Source organism: Hippoglossus hippoglossus, chromosome 5 (assembly GCF_009819705.1).
Source record: "Hippoglossus hippoglossus isolate fHipHip1 chromosome 5, fHipHip1.pri, whole genome shotgun sequence".
In the NCBI taxonomy this organism is placed as follows: Eukaryota; Metazoa; Chordata; class Actinopteri; order Pleuronectiformes; family Pleuronectidae; genus Hippoglossus; species Hippoglossus hippoglossus.
The window spans coordinates 12,495,780-12,514,791 of record NC_047155.1 but is presented as its reverse complement, the minus strand read 5'-3'; the positions used below and the strand labels follow the sequence as shown (position 1 = coordinate 12,514,791).

Sequence of the window (19,012 nt, the reverse complement as noted above, 5' to 3'; positions counted from 1 at the left end):
CCATTTTGTTTTATCATAGCTGGTCTCAGTATTGAGCAGGTATTTGACATTGACTGTTACCTTTTTTATTGTTAGACCATCAAACCAAATTTGCAACAGGATTTTATCAAAATTAAATCAAGTTTCTTCAACATCATTGATAGCATTCATCTTTTCGTTCTAGTATGAATCATTTTGATAGATCCTCAAATTTCCTCCCCTGACATACATGATATTACTGCAGCACCCGGAAGAAAATCTATGCACGAAGTCTGCAAACTCCAGACATAAAGGCATCAGATGTTTTAAACTCGTATCCAAACATTGCCCAATGTTGCTGAATTGCAAACCGCTCCATGCCCTGCTTCCATTAAATAATAAGTATTATCTGTTATCCAGAAAAATTCATTGAGTTGGTGGTGTCAGCAGTCACCCATGTTGCTGTGACGTCAATCATGTTAGGTTTCATTAGCCGGGTTTAGATGGGTTTGTAGACAGAAACTGTGGATAAGAGAGATTTTCTGTTATGCTGATCTGTGTTTGTCTTCCAAAAGCCCTGTTGTGGCTTGCAAGCCTGTTGCTATGGCAACCACCATTTGATACCAGTGTTGTGTAGGAAGGCAGAGAGATGGTTGAAAATTAGCAAACTGCTTTATGCACGTCTTATAATCTATTCATAATTTTCACGTATGTGTGTTTGTGTCAGGGGATTAAATTGAAAGAAGAGCAATACACATACTCAGGGGGGAAAAAAACAACGTTCATTCAACCATCTGGTAACACTGGGTCATGTTCCCTCCCATGATTAATTCAAGAAATATTATAATGTATATGCCTCAAAGTGAATACTTTACTGGGAGAACACTGGATGCATAGTTTCCTTTCTTTCACTAACTCACTGAAGTGCATCTTTTGCTCATACTTCTTAGTGGGTACGCAGGTAGTGACCCATATCAGTCCCCTCTAAACCCTGCAAGAAATGTACATATGTATAAATATATTCCTTTATAGAATGGTGGATAGTGACCATTAAACCATATTAGTATAATCACTACTGAGCTCAATAGCAGAATTGTGTGTTAACCATCACATTACATAATTCGTCTATTGCTTAATATTAAACTTAGTTATGAATATAAATGGTATTTAAAGATGAGGAACACCTGCATTACTACATTTTGTAATATAAAGGTTAATACAGTCCTAATATGTTCTAAAAAAAAAACTATCACAATTTCTTAATCTGTAGAAATAACACATGAGGTGTAATAGTTTTATTTAAATGTATCTTTGTTTGTTTTATAATCAACATGCAGCAATTAGAAAGAGGAGTCCCACTTTTTATGAAAGTAGTTGAATGCAGACCTAAAGGCAGCTGTCATAAACTCTGAATTACCACAAGAACTCACTCACATACTTCATCAGGAGCCGCGATACTACGCTAATTACAAGGATATGATCCCTCTTAAAAACATACATTTATTTGTTTCTTTGTCCTGGAACAATGACCTCATAATGAAATGCACCAAAGCTTCCTTTGCAGGGTTGAAATGAGGACTGGGTTACTTGAGCTGATCATTTTTCTGGAGACGCTCACTACGAATTGGCTTGTTATGGACATGTTAGCTTTGACACAGAAATCATAGATGCACCACCGGCTACGTGTTAATCAGCGTTATGGACATCCGGTCTCGCTCCGTTGTGGTAGCTATGGTTACCTCAAAGAGCACCAAATGTTCTTGTTGAAGTGTGAGGGTAACGTTTGTGACACCATGCCTCGCTCCAACATGGAGGCAGAAACAGTCAAACTCCACATGACTCCCCAACTGTCCAAATGATTTGGTCTTTATCGGATTTGTTCACACTTAGTTCAGAGCAAGTCGTGTAGCTTTGGTTTCGTCTTCTCTCTTTGACTTTTGTGGAGTTTGTTCCTGGAAATACACTTGAGCAGCATTCAACTCCTTTTTCCATTTTTATTTGCTACATTTGTTCCTAAACATCACTATTTTCTATAATAAATATTTATGCATATTAATAATTTGAAAATCCATGACTTAATGTATCCACTTACACCCAGGGCTTTTATTTTGTAGTCATGTTTCCATATTTCATTGTATGATTGCGACTTTTTAATTTGATCTTTTGAAAGGAAATCTTTTGAATGTCTTCAGTGTCTGCTGAAGTCAAGGTCTCCACTGATGTTTGTGAGAAGCATGCCTTCAGCCCTTCAAAAGTTTCTATCACAGACCCCATGACTATTGGTTTTGGTTTCTATGGTAACTAAGATGAACTATAAGTTGACTCATCTTTTTTTACAAGCATGAGTACAGGATTGTGGAGAAAAAAAAACAACATTTTGGTCTGAAAGTCATTTCAGAAAAATAACAAATAAATCAAATTTTCTTAAAACTGTGAAAAAAGTCTGGAGATGGAATGGGATTGTTTACACAGTGTCTTTCCTGTGACCTATTCCGTCTCTTTTCGAAATACAACCATGCAGTTTTTGAATATAAGGGGGAAAGGGCTATTTGAGGCTGAGTTAAGAAGGATGATTTAGCATTTTATTTTGACAAACACTTCTAACTTTGCTATGTGCTCCTTTGTCCTAGTGTTTTAAATACAGTAGAGAGGGTTTATCTACACTTGTTTTAACGTTGATAGTTTTCATAGTTTGTTATGCACTCACAATATATACAGGCAAACAAATTGTAAACATAACCCGCGCTGTGAGGAAACTGTAAGGGATTTCAATAGGCCACTGATGAGAAGACAGACATGTTGAAGCAGGGGAGTCACTCGAGTCCATTCATAGACTTACAAATGCTGGATTAACTAGATGCAGCCATGGTAACATAAGGCTGAGCAGAGCATTGGGTAGTTTCAGAGAAGCACAGGGAGATGCTGCCTGCGAGCTTTGTGACGCAGATCCTGGTTTTGCGTATGCTTCAACTGTATGACAGAGATAATGTCTTATTGTGAACAAATAAAATTAGAGGAATATACTGCATTGGGCACTTTGAGCAATTGCTAATAACTGACGACACCAAGGGATCCTGCATATTGCATCGTCTAAACAGCTACAGAGTATTGGCTCTGGCCAGTTTCTAATTCATCAGTGAGTGTTGAAGGTTGGATTACATCCGATGACTGGCTGTGCAAACACTTGTGACAATTTAAAGTGAGTTCATGGCACAGATTAAAATATCTAGCTAAACAGAGTAACTAAATTACAACTGTGAATGGCAACAGAAGACCCCCCCCCCTTTGATTCAAAGGTTAGAGAATAGATTTTTTTTTAAAAAGTTAAATGAAACTTAGAAGAATCCTTAAATATGCTTGTGTGGACTCTCCAGCCACCAAACGTATGTCACAGCTTATTCATTTTCGATTTAACAATGATCCGGACCTGAAGTGTCACAGGTTGGAAATTTATCCTTAAGGTCTAGTTTCTTCTTTCAAATGGCACCAAACACTGCAATATCTATCTTCCTCAAGAGACTGTTACTATGGTGATGGCAAATGACAATTTGTCAAGCACATGCACATATTAGAACATAAAGCATGACATCACATTGTTTACATACTTGTGCGTCATATACTCAGTCTCTAAAAATGGAGATACCTCACTTTTCATCTGAAGAAATGTAAGACGCACCTTATCTCTGCCTTTTTTAAATAAACCTCCTCATGACCTTTGGGGAATAAATGCTCTCGTTCTTCTGTTGTTACCGTGTCACTGGGGTTATATTTATACTTCCAAGTATTCTTTTCGCATTGAGAATTGGTCTTTGCCCATTAAAAGTAAGGTTTGGCTTCTCCGGTGGATGTTTGGAACACAAACACCCTCCTGCAGGTGGATTTGAGGAGGATTATAAACGTCTCACTCTTAAAATAATGACAGTGATTCCAGGTCTCAGGCAGCTGATGCAGCACAAAGTTGTACTGCAAAAACAACCGGAGTTCTGGAGAGCCCTGCAATACCTGGAGTCAGAAACGAGAGAGAGAGAGAGAGAGAGTAGGTGGTTTTGTGGGTAGGTGGGGAAGAGGTGAAAGATGCTCCGCCGCTCTCTTTCCTGTTATCCCAATGGCCTTTTAGCGGCATTACTCATATTGGGAAAGAGACACTCCTGTTACATAAGCCAGTGCTACAGAAACTGCCTACCCACCAAAATCCCTACAGATCCTCTCTACACCTGTACATAATTGCAAAGTAGTGCCACTGGTCAGATGAGTTTTCTCTTGAAAGTGTTCAACTGCTGACTGCACAGAGAGTTCTGTATAAAATTATACGTCGGGGAAATTCAGAGCTTTTATGCCAGTGTGTTTTTGCAACTTGCCTCCAAGATATAAAGAATAGTACGAATAGCTTAGATGTGGCAAAAACCGGACAAGAGTGTGTAGACAGAAATGGCATCTATACTGTCTCTACCTCATTACACATCCAGGCAGGGGTGTTCCAACAAAGCAGGCAGTTGGGGGCTCGAGCTGAGAGGGCCCCCCGCCAATATTAATCTGGTATTACTAACATTAGTACCAATAATATTCGATGCTTTTGGAATCATTTTCATTTCCTCCCAACAGCTTTGCCTCTCCACGGCTTGGTGTTTCAGTGGAGTAGTCTCCCATTCCCTGCTTGCTCATTAACGTGACTGGTGAGCTGGCAGGTGTTTGGCTCTACCTGCTCTTGCCTACTTGTGTGCATTGTATAAATGATATCGAGCTATATGTTTTCTGCCTTCCTGCCCCCTGTAGGGTCCTGCTACCAGTTAATAACACTGTTCATTTTTTGTGAATCAATTTAAAAGGTGTTTGGGGTCTTGCGTGAAAGCCCAAGCTTCATTGTCAATTCATTAAAAACCCAGAGTGTAGCATCCTGCCTCACTCTAACTAAAGCTGCTTTCAGACTTGCACTGAACTCCTCAGATGCTCCGTGTTTTCTCCGGAGGAGGTGCATGGGTGAACGCAAATGTCCAAGGGAGAGGCTCCGCACTTTCTGCGCACTTTCTCCGCCTGGCCTCCTGGTATAAAATGTGTCGAAATTCACACAGCAGGGGATCCATGCGCATAGAAGACAAAACAAAGATGTCAGAGTTTGTAGTGATAAGAGTTTGTAGTGGTAAGAGTGTGTTTTCAAGAAAATCACGTGATCTCAGCAGCGGAGTTAATACATCACTTCCTGCCTCCTGAATAATGTGAAAGATTTGATGCTTTTGTGAACACGTCTTTGCAGAGAACCTCTGGCTGTGCTGTGCATGTGTGACAGGCAGACTGTCGGTAAACTCAAATTCAAAATCTGCTTCCCATTAACACCGGCGTGAACAGGCCCAGTTTATTTGAATTGTCACTTGATGTGCATTTTCACATGTTATGGATAGAAGTTACTACTTGAAACTAAGATTTTTTTTACATTTTAGTTTTAAAACTATACTTACATACTGTATTTATAGAAATGAGTTCGGAAATAGCCTGAGACAGTTCACCTGACTGTTGCTGCATGGGGGTGGGTGGGGTGGTGGGTTAAACCATTCATCGACTCAATAAGTGACACCGGATAGGTTAGCATAGGCTAGAATGGGATAAGATAGGTATTAGATATTTTGTACTTGTGAATTTTGAAATGTCTTTATCAGAAGGGCCCCCTCCATGCTGAGAGCCTAGCTCCGCCCCTGGGTCTTGTTGATTGACTGGCACCAACTTCCGGAGGGACTTTATGAAAAAGAACATTTTGAATCTTTTGACCCGGAGGTTTTCTTTTATTGCAGGAGAGCTGACGTGCAGCCTCCAGCTGAACAGCGTGAGCATCACTGTTTAAAAAAGTCCTGGAAATGATAACAGTCTTATTCAAACATTTGCTGCACTGATGCGCGCACACACACACTCACACTCACTCACTCGAACACACATCATAGTGGTACACACGCGCGCACACCTCCCCTCCTCCCTGTATCATAGCCCGCTGTTACCATCACACGTTCACGTAATACTCCCGTGAACAAGCTGACTTGTTGGAAATGCTCGAGGATCTGGAAGCTCTCTGATTGCGCACTGGCTGCAGAATCCGTGGAATCCTCCAAAGAGAAGAAAAGTCAACCAATCGGCACCAGGAGAATTCACCCGGAGAACAAGACCAGGAGGATTCGGATTATTGATCATTTCCCCCTCTACTTCATTCAAGGTAGGTGAGCGCAGTTTGCGTAATCTTTGGCACTGGCCGTTTGAAAACGCGAGAAGTGATGGATGTTGAGGACTGTCCTCTCTGACCACCTGTCGTGCTGTGGACACACAGTTTGGTGCTTCAACTTTTTAGTAATTTTTTTTTAGCGACAATCAGTTGTGATTTCCTGATATGCTGATGTGAGAAAACCTGCAGGATAGTTTCCATGCGTTCATCTGCAACATCAGTCCAAGCAGCAGTGATGCGCAAAAACTGTGCCGCCCATCTAAACTGTCAAACTGCTGTGGAGCTGCCGGGTTTCTCTGTTCTACCCCGTCAGCTCATTGTGAGGAGCTCAGTCAAGCTTTAATACTTATCGTTCATAAAGACTCGTAAAAGCTGCGCTTCAGGTTTACATAAGCTCAGCTTGTTGCACTCAGACTGCAGCACTTCTCGAGTTCACAGTCTCACAGTCTTGCGGTGTCCCTGCCTCCCTCCCTGTCATCCTCTGTCATCCTTTCACACCCAACGAGCTTGTGATCGCAATACCCACTAAATCCCTGACGCTCAAACCTGCACTTCACACAGCCCATCGGGATGGCAGGGTGCCTGTCCGCCAGAGCCTCCCGGGTGTGTGGACCTCCTCGTGAGAAACAGCAGTGTAGATTTGAGTTCAGCTGTGCTACAAATTGATTTGCATGAGCAGCCTCATATCATGCACGAGAACTGTGCACAAAAAGTTTGGGAGCCACTGCTGCAAAGCCTATTGATTTGACCCAGAAAACAATAGACCTATGTGGTGGTGCAAGCTAAAGGGGTCTTGTGTTGGAGAAGAAAACATGTTAGAGCCTTTATACAATCAGATAGATTTATGGCTTATTTACAAATTGGCTGATATTTAGAAATTAAACTAATCCTAAACTTTAGAATGAAAAATCATTGAACCCCTGATATGCAGTACGCTGCTGCATGAATCAGTGCTTTTCAAAAATACTGCCTCACACCATCCTTTATTTAGTTTATTTTTTAACAGCTGTATATTTCTGTTTCTCCGCCCTATCCCTAGATGTTTTGTTCCCTTAAAACCTTTAAGTTCAAAATACTTATTGGAAGAGCAAAGCGTTTATTTAAATAAACAGGCTTTTACACTGTATTGAATGTGTTACCTGTGGCATGAAGTGTTTCATGGGGCATTCAAGTGTGTTATTTAAGTCAGTTGTTATAAGATAAGTGGGACTCGCTGTTTTCAGATAAAGGTGGTAAAATAATAATAATAATTCTCCTTCCATTGTCTCAATTTCATCGATGTTCTCGTCATTCGATCGACTTCAAATGGGGGGTAAACACCCTATTTGTTAAAAACTACAGCTGTTGGGACTGGTGATGATATTAGGCACAGAAAAATCGCTGTCCCTCTGTGTGTCCTTCAGTTTTCTCAACAACCGCTCATTGACGTCAGACTTGGTGGGTGTGAGGACTCCAGAAAGTGCAGTGTCGTCTGTCTAGTTGTTTTGGATCAGCGGACATTAGGACCCCAACCCTAAAATGATGTATTCTAGCCTGCTCTTGCTGTTGTCTCTTTATAGTAACTGTATAGATCATACAGTAGCATCCTGTAATATAAATAATAACAATAAATAGTAATAGTAAATCTTTAAATTAAAATGCGATGATCATGAATAAAATTAGGGGGAAAGGCAAGAAGTGTTTTTTAGTGTCCCTGTTGTGCTATCACACGACTTACCCCTTATTTTCTCTTTTCAGGGACACATTGTTTATTTATCATGATTCGTTTGATTCATCCTCTGGTGCATGGCTTCTGTTTTGTAAACTCTTTAAAAATTCGAGATCAGCAAATGGAGTTCAGGTCACACGGAGCGGCAGTGGTCTTTGGCAGTGGTGTCGACGAGTGTGCGGAGAGCTATTCTGTACAGACAGTACCGTGGTGCATGCTGTAGAACTTGGTAACCATGGCAACAAAACAACATCAGAAGAAACTGGTCAGATGAGCCAGTGACGCCTGGAGAAGAGATGAATGGTCGACTCAGTGCACAACAGAGCCAAGGACAAAAAACGCCGAGCGATTCATACTCATCAGAATTGTCTCCTCCTCTCTGGATGAGTGGGAAAAACAGACACGTTTCTTTAGCTCCGTTAAATTCTGATTGAACGAAGTGTAAAAAGTGGTCGTTCTGTTCACAACTATAACAGCAGTAACATTAAGATGTTAAATGAAGCATTACAGGGTTTCAAAATTTGGCTCAAACATCGTCGGCACCATCTGCCCTCTCCAAGCCTTCTCCTTTGAAGAGACTCCACTGTGGCCGGATCCACGGCTCTCTGGCCTGCTGCCACCGTCTGATGTGGCTCTGACCAACAAAGCTGAGCTCCAAAATAGCAACATAAAAAAATAAAATAAATGATCAGACATGAGCCCCATTACGCAGTGCATAAAAAATACAGCACACAAACCTTAGTAGTAAAATAATCAAGAAAGAAAACTAACTTTGCTGTTTGTCGGCAGGATTACACATATAGAACCCAATAAATATGATTGAGCATTTTAAAAAAACAAAACAATTACCTCAATTTCTCAGCAAATAATGGATAAATATTGATGTAATATCAGACATTTTAATGGAGTCAATAGTTTTAAAAATGTGGTGCAGATTAGCAAACCCCCGCATTTTCTACATTTTATTTTTCTATTGTAAGAGTTTGACATATGTACAGAATTGTTTGGCCTTGATGGAGGTATGTGCTCTATTCTGGATATGGATGCAAACATTTCTCCTCTGCAACAGCGGGAACAATGTCCGACACACGATATATAATATATCTAATCTTCTTAGGTTGTTGTTTTGACTTGTATTTTTTTTCTCTCTTGTTATGCCTTCATCTGCGTGATTTATTTTTAATTTTTTTTATCCATCTGTCCCTTCATATGTATGCACATCTGTGCCTCCGAGGAATATTTAGATTTATTATTATTTAGTACAAACATTCAATCTGGGTCAGATTGAATGTTTCTACAAATGGCAGTCAAAGGTCAAGTTCACCGTGACCTCACAAAACACATTCACGGCCGTATAGCTCAAGAATTTGCAAGCTCGGGTGATGAGTTCACTGTTACATCATAATGTCCCGCAAACACATTTTCTGGCAATTATTTAATATCAGGAAATCATTGTTTCCCTTATTTGCAGAAGTTTCTGATATTTCCACAGGGTAACATTGGCCCTGTTTGGATCTGTATGAAGTAACTCCCATAAACAAATCGTCAGGTACCTTCAATAACTGATTTGAACCCTGTGGTCGTGTCCAGAGTGCAGATCTTTTCTTGCTCTCAGAATAACAGAAAACCTTTTTTCCTTCATTAGTTTTCCCTTTTTTCATTAAATTTGAAGAAATCATGCGCTTACAGAAGAATCTAAATGAAAAAGCTTTTATCTTTACCTACTTTGTGCTGCTAGAAAATTAAATGGACACAGATTTGAAATCTGTTGGTCAAATGCAGCAGCACTCCCTCTGTCCACAGTTAAGTTTTCTCGGAGGCTGTCTGATTTTGAAACCGCATTTACATTCCCATTAAAGAAGAACTCTTCATTCAGATATTTCAAAAGACGGAGATAAAAGAAGTCTGATTCAGCAATAGTCAAGTGCCTCCTATCTTTTTCTTCTTGTGGTGAAGGGAATCAGCCTTTTATCTCTGAGACTACCTTGAAAAAGGGGAAAAACAAGCGCACTGAAAATTCGGTCTCACTTGTCACGCTTACTGTTCAGTGGTCGGCGCACTGTGAGGTTCAGGGATCTTTGATTCATTAGGAGGTTAAATAATCGCATTAAACGGTCTCTCATCAGCCTCGACCCTTCACTCTGCTCAGCATGAACAGGACTGTTTGTCTTTGTAAGGCTGCTGTTGGCAATGCGGTTATTTCATAACAGAAGCTGTGGCCACCAAAGTGTCCCACAGATTTCTATGAGACAGAATATAATTTTTCTAGGGCTGTGGCCAACAATAATATAAAAATAAAAACGTTAAGGTCAGTCGATAGCAATAATTATCACGATAAATGTCACATTGTCATTGCTTTTTAAATTGAATACCGATTTTTGCTCCTGAGTGAAGGTTTGGATTTTTAAAATCTTCTTTATCAGCAGAGATTTTAAAAAACTTGATAAACAGCCAAACATTTTACTAATCGAAGGTAGATCAAGTATGTGCTTTAGTGCTCAACCCCATTTTGTTCAATTTCAGAAATCCATTAATCTGATGATGAATCTGTTTGAATACACCTGAAAATATGTAGACAAGCCCAAAAGCAAGTAAGGAAAAGTCTGTTAGTTCCCTTGTGTCCATCCTCTCTGTGCTGGTTCTGAATGATGGATTGAGGGATGTGTGCGGTTGCATGAATCCAGGTCAGAGCCAAAAAGCAGTAATGGTGAGCCCCGGTGTTTTTTTCCCCGCAGGATTCATGCAGGGGATGTGATTTAGCTCATCATATACTCCAGACTATTTGTTAACTCACAGTCCTCCCCTTTAAGACAAAGAAAGTTCATGCTATTGTATATGCTGTGTTTCTGATCAGGAAAACGGTGAAGTTCCATATGTAAATGTTCAGGCTGGAGAGCTGCCGTGAGAGACGGGATCTGCGGTTGTTTACTTTACAACATTCTCCGTCTCGTTTCACAAGGCCAGAGGAAGCATTTTACTTGTGCATTCTCCTGGAATAAAACACAGCCCTGAGTAGAACTGTCATCTTCGAGGATGGACTCAAACATTAAAGTGCTGTTTGAATAGAAGAGGCTTGATCCCTTTGGTCAAATTAAGTTGGCTTCAAGATGCACTTTCACAAGAAAACAAATGCAGCAGGTCTAGTTGACAGTGAGAGTAGCCGGTGCTTTACTACATAAAGTAACAGGGAGTTAGAAACACTGTCAATTTACAATGTCGTAGTTGTTATTAACATATCTTTGCTCAGCTTAATCCTAACTGTAAAACCTTTGTTTTTACAAAAGGATGTGAACTTTATGAGGGAAATTACTAATCAGATTATTATGACACCATATGATGATGGATCTTCTCAGTGCAGTAAGTGCAGATAAGATCCATGAAATCAGCGTCAATAAAGAGGCTAAAAACGAGGGAACATCAGTGGAAACACACTCTTTATATTAATGAATAAACCAACTTATTTACATAATGTAATATTTCTTCCTATCAGCTACACAGATCTGTGGAGACTGGATCACGGAGTAATGAGTCCCTTTGTGGACAGTAGCATGCAGCCGGCTGTCTTTAGCCCTCTTTTGATTTACATGCTATTTCAAAATCATAAACAGAAAGAAAGCACGTTCATCGACCACGTTCTTCATATTTTAGTGTTTGATATTTATAACATTCTTCGCTGTTTTACAGATTTTACTTAGTGCTCTTATCTGGGAGAAATCTCTTCCTCTGACAGGGTCTTGACTGAAGACTCCAGACATCACCTCCCTCAGAATTTCTCTACTCCCACTCTTCTGTGCTGGCTGCCATTTTTACTGAGACGCCTGCCAAAAAAACCTGAGTCTGTTTTCCATACAAGCCTCACATGTCACCAGTAAGAAACATCAGCTGCTATGATGGACTTGTGTAGTAATCTTTAGCACAGCTGAAGTGATTCAAGTTACCCCAATTTAAAGTTCTATGTAGTTATGTAAGCATGAATTTGCAGTGCAGCTGATTGCAAAAAGCACTAGTGTTGCAGGTAGCTGCTTGAAACTTGTCAGGTTAAAGCAACACCAAGACGCTTGCTGCCGAGACAAACATGATATAACAAATTACCCAGTGTTAGATCACCCTGTGTCCATTATCTCCGGTTTGCATGGTGACAAAAATCCGCAGGATTTTGTAGCCAGGCTGTGAAAATGGCTCGGAAATGTGTTAAAAGACTTCATGTGGGTGAAATTCTTTGATTGAGCTTTTTTGTCGTCAGCTGTGAGAAGTGTCTGCACTGATGTATCTAGCAGCTGAGGTTATGTATTGTCTGTTGTGTTGCGTTGCGCAGCAGGGTGACTGGTCAAGTTTGAGGATTTAGGCCATTCAGGGTTGGGCGGTATGATGATCTGCTGTCAACGTTCCACAGTGTCATAGCCATTACTTCAAAATAATCGTGCGTTTGAAGTCATGGCTCGATGCGCCTCTTTCTATTGATAAACGATCTGTGGTCTCTTACGACCCCTTTAAAAAACAACTAAAAACTCAATCATCAAACAGGCCTTTGTCTAGTTTTCTGCTGTCTAGTTTTTCAAATGTGTGTTTATGTTTTATGATGTGGTTCCTTTATTGTTTAATTTCAACAATTATACTTTTGTGAAGCACTTTGTGTCTTCGCTCTGTGAAAGGTGCCATATTAAATAAACTTTATTTACACTTCTAGTATACTCTTTGCAGCACAATGTCCCTTTAACATGTTCTGACTGTACAGCCCATTGTTGGCAATCCGTCAGAAAATTTAGATTTTTATATGATTTTTGTGAATAAAGTTTTACTATCTCTAAATTGTACTTTATCTTATAATATACTAATATACTTCTTATGATGTCTTATGATATACTTGGATATAGCAAGTAATATGTGTGTGTGTGTGTGTGTGTGTGTGTGTGTGTGTGTGTGTGTGTGTGTGTGTGTGTGTGCGTGCGTGCGTGTGTGTGTGTATCGGGTATACTGTAATTCATATAATTGTTCACAACTTGTTTGTTGTCACAGTTGTTGCTATGGTTGCTGATTCCATTATCAAACCTTTCCATATCCACACCATCAGCATCTTTCTATGATTTGAATGTGATCTATAGACCTGCAGCTCTTTGCATGTGAATGAATTATAACAGCTTTTAGTTCCAGCTTCATCTTTTACCGACCTGCTTGCAGAAATTAAAACACAAACTCTTCTACATCTTTTCCTCCAGGCGAGATAATAGCTTTTTTCAACTTTGAAGTTTTTCAAAACATACCAAAAGAGAGAGAGAGAGACAAAAAACGTTACCGCTGCAGTAACGGGGTCAAGTCCATCTGAATATTCTTTACTGTAAAATGCAGATGGATGATGAATAATGCTGCTCCTGCTGCAGCAGCAGCACAGAGCTGACTCACTGCAGAGTGGAGAGAAACAAGCCCGACACTCTGACTGAGCTCTCTGAACAAAATTATGTTAATGTAAAAAATCTCAATCTTACATTCTGTTGCTCTCGTGCTAATTTGAATGAAATAGCTCAGTTGCACTTACATGTTTTCAGACGTATGACCGACAAAGATTTTGGGTAAAGAAATAATCGTGCGTTGAAAATTGATTAACTGCATTTATTATGTTTTAAGTGTTATTTTTGTTATTGTCATTAATGAAACATTTCATGAAAGCAACGTCTACAGAAATACATTCACAGTAACATTGTTTTATGTTTCAAGTTTTTTAATGTCATTACAGCCATATCTGTAAAACATACTGTGAAACTAAATTGCGTTTCTGTGCACATACACTCAAAAATGTATTGCTGTTGTTTATTATTCAGAACACAGATCCAGATGCTGCTTGTATTCAGACCATTTTTTGGAGAGATTGGTCCGTTTGGGCAAATGTAACATGTTGTATATTGTTGACAGGTTGTGTTGTGGCAGGACATTCCTATAGGGCAGGAGCTGCCATGCCATTTGGTTGTCTGACACTTGGGGAGAAGAAGGATTACAACAATCCCTCAGAGGTGAACGACAAATATGACCTCGGACAAATTGTTAAATCGTGAGTACATCTGTTGTGATGTTGTTTTTTTTATAATAAGCACATTAATGCTTGTGAGAAAATTGGTCGAAGAGTGTGATGCATGTTCCCGTCCTCTGCCTCTTTCACAGGGAGGAGTTTTGTGAGATTTTCCGGGCCAAGGATAGGAACACCTTGAAGATGTACACCTGTAAAAAGTTCCACAAGAAGGACGGAAGGAAAGTGAGGAAGGCGGCCAAGAATGAGATAATGATCTTGAAGATGTGAGTGAAGTGTTAATCTCCTCATCATGGGTCTTTCATGTTGGAGGAACACTCCTGGAGCTTGAAGGTTTAATCTCAATTCATCAGCAAAATTCGTTCTTAAGCTCAAAAACCGACATCATGAGATTTCGGCTTTGTACATTACAACAGTAAGACCACAGTAGTAGACACAGTACAGCTCTAGTTACTCCTCTGTGCTACAGGGATCCTCTGTGTCGTAAAACTAGGCAACACTGTAGTTTATTAAAGGAGCTGTAGTTTATTTTAAATACTTATAAATACAATCAGGACTCCAAATTTGCAGCTGGAAAATCCCGACTGTGTAACAAAATGGTTTGGGGCTGAGGAAATCAGAAAGTATGAAATTACTTTTTTGTTTTCTCTTTTTTAATAATAACAAAAGTATAGAGTATCTTTAGCCTTACCTTTTGAAAGAACCACATCAAGGTATGTCTTGGAAATTCTTCATGCTTTCAATTTAATTTGTAGAACCACTAGCAATGAATACAACACCTTCATTATGTTGATGATAACAATAATAATAACCAACATATTTGATAAAAATGAATGAATCATAAAGTTATTTAAAGTTATTTGAGGCAGTGATGATTATTAATCTTGAAATTACATAATATTGTGACATTTTAAATATTTTTTTAGATCCACATTGTGATGATTTGTAATAACACAAGTGATTAGGCCCAATCAACAAAGAAATGTTTGGTTTTTATTACAAGTTTAACTTCTCTGTCCCCAAATGTCTCGTGTGGAGGGTGTGTGGCTGCTTTGTACAACTCGTTCCATCCATTCATTATTTCCTCCTTTTATGCCATTTCCCCTTTATCTGCTTTTTAAAGGGTAAAACATCATAACATCCTCCAGCTGGTTGACACGTTTGAAACTAAGAAAGAGTACTTCCTTTTTCTGGAACTGTGAGTATTATGCAAGCAACAAGAGAGAAGACTGGTGTCTCAAACTGGTCATTTTATTTCAACATGTACAATTGTTATGCATTTCTATCCTCGACAATATACATGTGTTTTAATTCGGTCGTCCCGTCTGTTCAGCGCCACGGGCAGAGAGGTCTTTGACTGGATATTAGATCAAGGCTACTACTCCGAGAGGGACACCAGCAATGTTATGAGGCAGGTGTTGGAAGCTGTAGCTTACCTGCACTCTCAGAAAATTGTCCACAGAAATCTGAAGGTATGTTACAACGCTGACACCTAGTGCAAACCAGCAGCATTTCACCAAAAACTGCCCTTTTGCAAATACAAAATCATGCGGATCACATGCCTTTCGATTTTATAGCCCGCACCTTTATTTGTTTGCTCATGCAGTTGGAGAACCTGGTGTACTTTAATCGTTTGAAGCACTCCAAAATTGTTATCAGTGACTTTCAGTTGGCAAAACTGGAAAATGGACTCATCAAGGACCCGTGTGGGACTCCGGAATATCTTGGTAAGGAGCATAACACCTGAACGTAGCGTGATTTCAAATATTTTTTAGATAAGTTGATTTGTTAGGACACAGTAGGAACAAATCCTAGATCTAGATCTTCAGCTTATGATCAGGAAACCTTAAGCTTGTTTCTGCTCTCAGCTCCTGAGGTGGTTGGGAGGCAGAGGTACGGGAGACCTGTGGACTGTTGGGCCATCGGTGTCATCATGTACATACTGTAAGTGCCCATTCATTTGATCACACAAATATTATTATCTGATGTTTATTCATGTGTTATTAACAAAACATGCCGTGTGTTATTCTGTTCTTATTTTGCTGACTCAATAGTTTGTCTGGAAACCCTCCTTTCTATGATGACGCTGAAGAAGACGACTCTGACAATCGCGATAAGAACCTTTTCATAAAGATCTTGTCCGGGGACTATGAATTTGATTCCCCATACTGGGATGACATCTCAGATTCTGGTGAAGAAAATCAATCAATTGTATATAACGTGTATGGATGTAAAGATATCACAAATGTCCCAGATAATGTAATAAAGATCTTGTCTTTGTTTAACAGCCAAGACCTTAGTGGCGTCCTTGATGGAAGTGGACCAAGATCAGCGATTGACTGCACAGGAAGCTATTGCCCATGAATGGTAAAATTATAATAATAATTAAGTTTATCAAATATAAATGGTCCAACTAACACAGCTAGAGTTATGAAGCTTGTTGTGCAGGCAGCACAAATCTTATTAACTGTCGGAAATAATGTTCTCTTGTTCCTTCTCTTAGGATTTCTGGAAACGCTGCCTCAGATAAGAACATTAAGGACGGTGTTTGTGCACAAATAGAAAAGAACTTTGCTAAAGCCAAGTGGAAGGTATAACTCCTCATAAAGCTTACATATCAATACAATGTTTGCTCATTATTTGAAAGGTGTATAAAACTAAATGATGATGTTCTCTACATGATCATGGTCCAAGTCTCAGGACTGTATTGCACTGTATTGTGTCTTTTTGAAATATTCTATACTCTGATGATACAAGATAACCACAATTTTGACTGAATGAATATTAATATACACACGAGCAATTATCTCGTGGTTCTTCCCTCTGACACAATCCTCTTCTCACAAATTGTCAAAAACATATTCATATGTCCCTGCAATCACTCTGATTCTAGTTAATTACTGTTTTAAACCATTTACAACGTTTAATTAATATTGTTTGTGTGCTATGAGTGTACTGCTCCCTTGTTTTATTTTCCCAAAAAATCTGAAAAATGGTACGCTCCTGAGAGACAAACTGGGTACTCACCCTCGAGAATACAACCAGTTATCAAAGCAATCAATGTCCGTACAGTTTAGTATTTTACTAAAATGTCAAACACCTTGAATCCAGGTGTCTTTCAGGGAGCGTTCACTTGTTTTGTTTCTGTGTTGGTCACATTTCACTGTAAGAATAGATTAGTAAAGTTTGCTGTATGTTGTAATTTAATTTGAACTAACCTTGGTCATTTATATTAATATTCACAGAAAGCTGTCAGAGTGACCACCCTCATGAAGAGGCTCCGAGCTTCTGAGCAGGGGGAATCTGGGGCCTCTGGTCTCGCTGAGGGGGCTGCAGCTGATCCCAACGCCCCCAGCGGCGCTGCTCCCGCTCTTCCCGTGGGCAACAGCCTCGCTACCAGCTTAAAGGCCGCTCTTAGCGAAAAGGCTCCCGACACACAGACTGCCACCATCACCCAGCCCAGTGCAGCCAGACAGGACGAGCAGACGCGGTGCAACGGCGACGTCCCTCAAATGCTGCCACAGAGGAAGGCAGATTAGTTAAATAAATGAAGAGGACCCTTGCAAAACAACAAGCACATGTGCAGTACAGCCAATCAGTTTGGCCTACGATGATACCATGTCTATGATGTTTGACTGTCCCCAGTTTGCTGAATTATTTCACAAAGCCATGCATCCCATCTTCTTTGCCTTCTGTACTGATCTATTGAATAGTGTTCTCCATGCTCCCTTGTTATTTTATGTACAAGTCCCTTTAAAGCTAGTTGCAAAGTAGCTCTTCTGTTGTTTCCTTTCTCCTTAAGAACTGTAGAATCTCAGTGTTATGTAGTGGAATCTTCATCTTTAGTCATCAGCTCATTGTATATAGATGTAATTTGTCTGTTAAAACAAACTGCTAGTTTTCAGCCGCAGAAATTAGAATCCTGAGTTCAAGTCTTGTGACTTAAAGTTTTTAGTTGAAAGATTTAGTGAATTGATCAAATCAAGGTTTATTTCAAGAAATAAAATTAATTTACAAGAAACTTTCATGCTAAAATATATTTGAGTTGACTCTTTAGAAATCATGCCTCAAAAATATAACAGGAAATCTGTCATATATTCGTTGAATGAATCATAGAACAATTTGTTGTGTTGATTTAAAAATTGATTTTAGTTATCCTGAAAACTTCAAAATTGTATGATGCTTGTATGATACTTGTATGAGGACGATCCCTGAAATGTTTTTATGGTGAAATACTATGAAACAATTTGTGGCTTCTGCTCAACATCTTAACTAGAAATCGTTTTGGTTTATCTTCAACTAGACAACTTAGAATTTTAAGGCAGCAAGAAAGTATATTTTTAAGTTAAAGTGCCTTAATATTTGTTGCAGTAATGTTGCTGAAATGTTTCAAAAGAAACAACTTGTTTAGAAATGCTTACCGACTTCTTTGAAATGTTTTAGCCGTTTTCCTTTGCTCCTCTGTTTAGTCTTACGCTGTTGTACTGATACTTGTGTTCTGTCCACTTCATTTAAAACACAGAAAACTAGGTTTAGAGCATCCTATGTGAAGTGGCGTTTTAGCTGTTATTGTGTTGTCCTTTGTAATTAGTAAGTTCAGAGTTTATAGCTGAGTCCATATACCGCTATGTATATTTGCAATGTATACATGTGTATTTTTTTATTTACATACAACAACATTTAGCTGAGCTAACAGGTTGCTGCAACGCTTGTGAATGAATAAAATGAGCAATACTAATGTTGCTGAAACTCAAGTTGTCCCTCGCTGAGTGTTTCCATATTTTCAACAGTTATATTGTTTCTGTTGGTCACAGATGCTTCAATGTGAGGTTTTTCAGGTAAGTCAAACCAACGTTTTAATTCAGAAGTCCCTCATTGTGTGAAAATGGTGATGTGTCTGCCTTTTAACAATAAGCATTAAAGTATCAAATTGATAGGGGTTTGATGAATGTCAAATTCTCATCGTAATGTTATTATTATAATTATTATTACAATTTTAAATGGGGTAACATTGCAGGAGCGGAGGGGTGAGGTCCGATGGATGTGTTTGAGTCCACAAAACACTTTTGGGGTTTCAGGGGTAAACAGCGTTGCAGCCAAATCCAATACAATTGAAGAAGGATAA

At 39.3% G+C, this 19,012-nt stretch overlaps 1 protein-coding gene across 1 annotated transcript; it reads left to right on the top strand.

The window, feature by feature from the left end:
- The first annotated feature begins 5,754 nt into the window (after positions 1-5,754).
- On the top strand, positions 5,755-18,641 carry LOC117761316 (caM kinase-like vesicle-associated protein). Its single transcript, XM_034585074.1, has 11 exons — positions 5,755-6,154; positions 13,776-13,911; positions 14,022-14,153; positions 15,011-15,085; positions 15,221-15,359; positions 15,494-15,614; positions 15,756-15,831; positions 15,942-16,078; positions 16,176-16,254; positions 16,391-16,478; positions 17,133-18,641. Exons 2-11 carry the CDS (start codon positions 13,817-13,819, stop codon positions 17,424-17,426), a joined length of 1,236 nt encoding a protein of 411 aa, XP_034440965.1. The 5' UTR covers positions 5,755-6,154; positions 13,776-13,816; the 3' UTR covers positions 17,427-18,641.
- Positions 18,642-19,012: the final 371 nt, after the last annotated feature.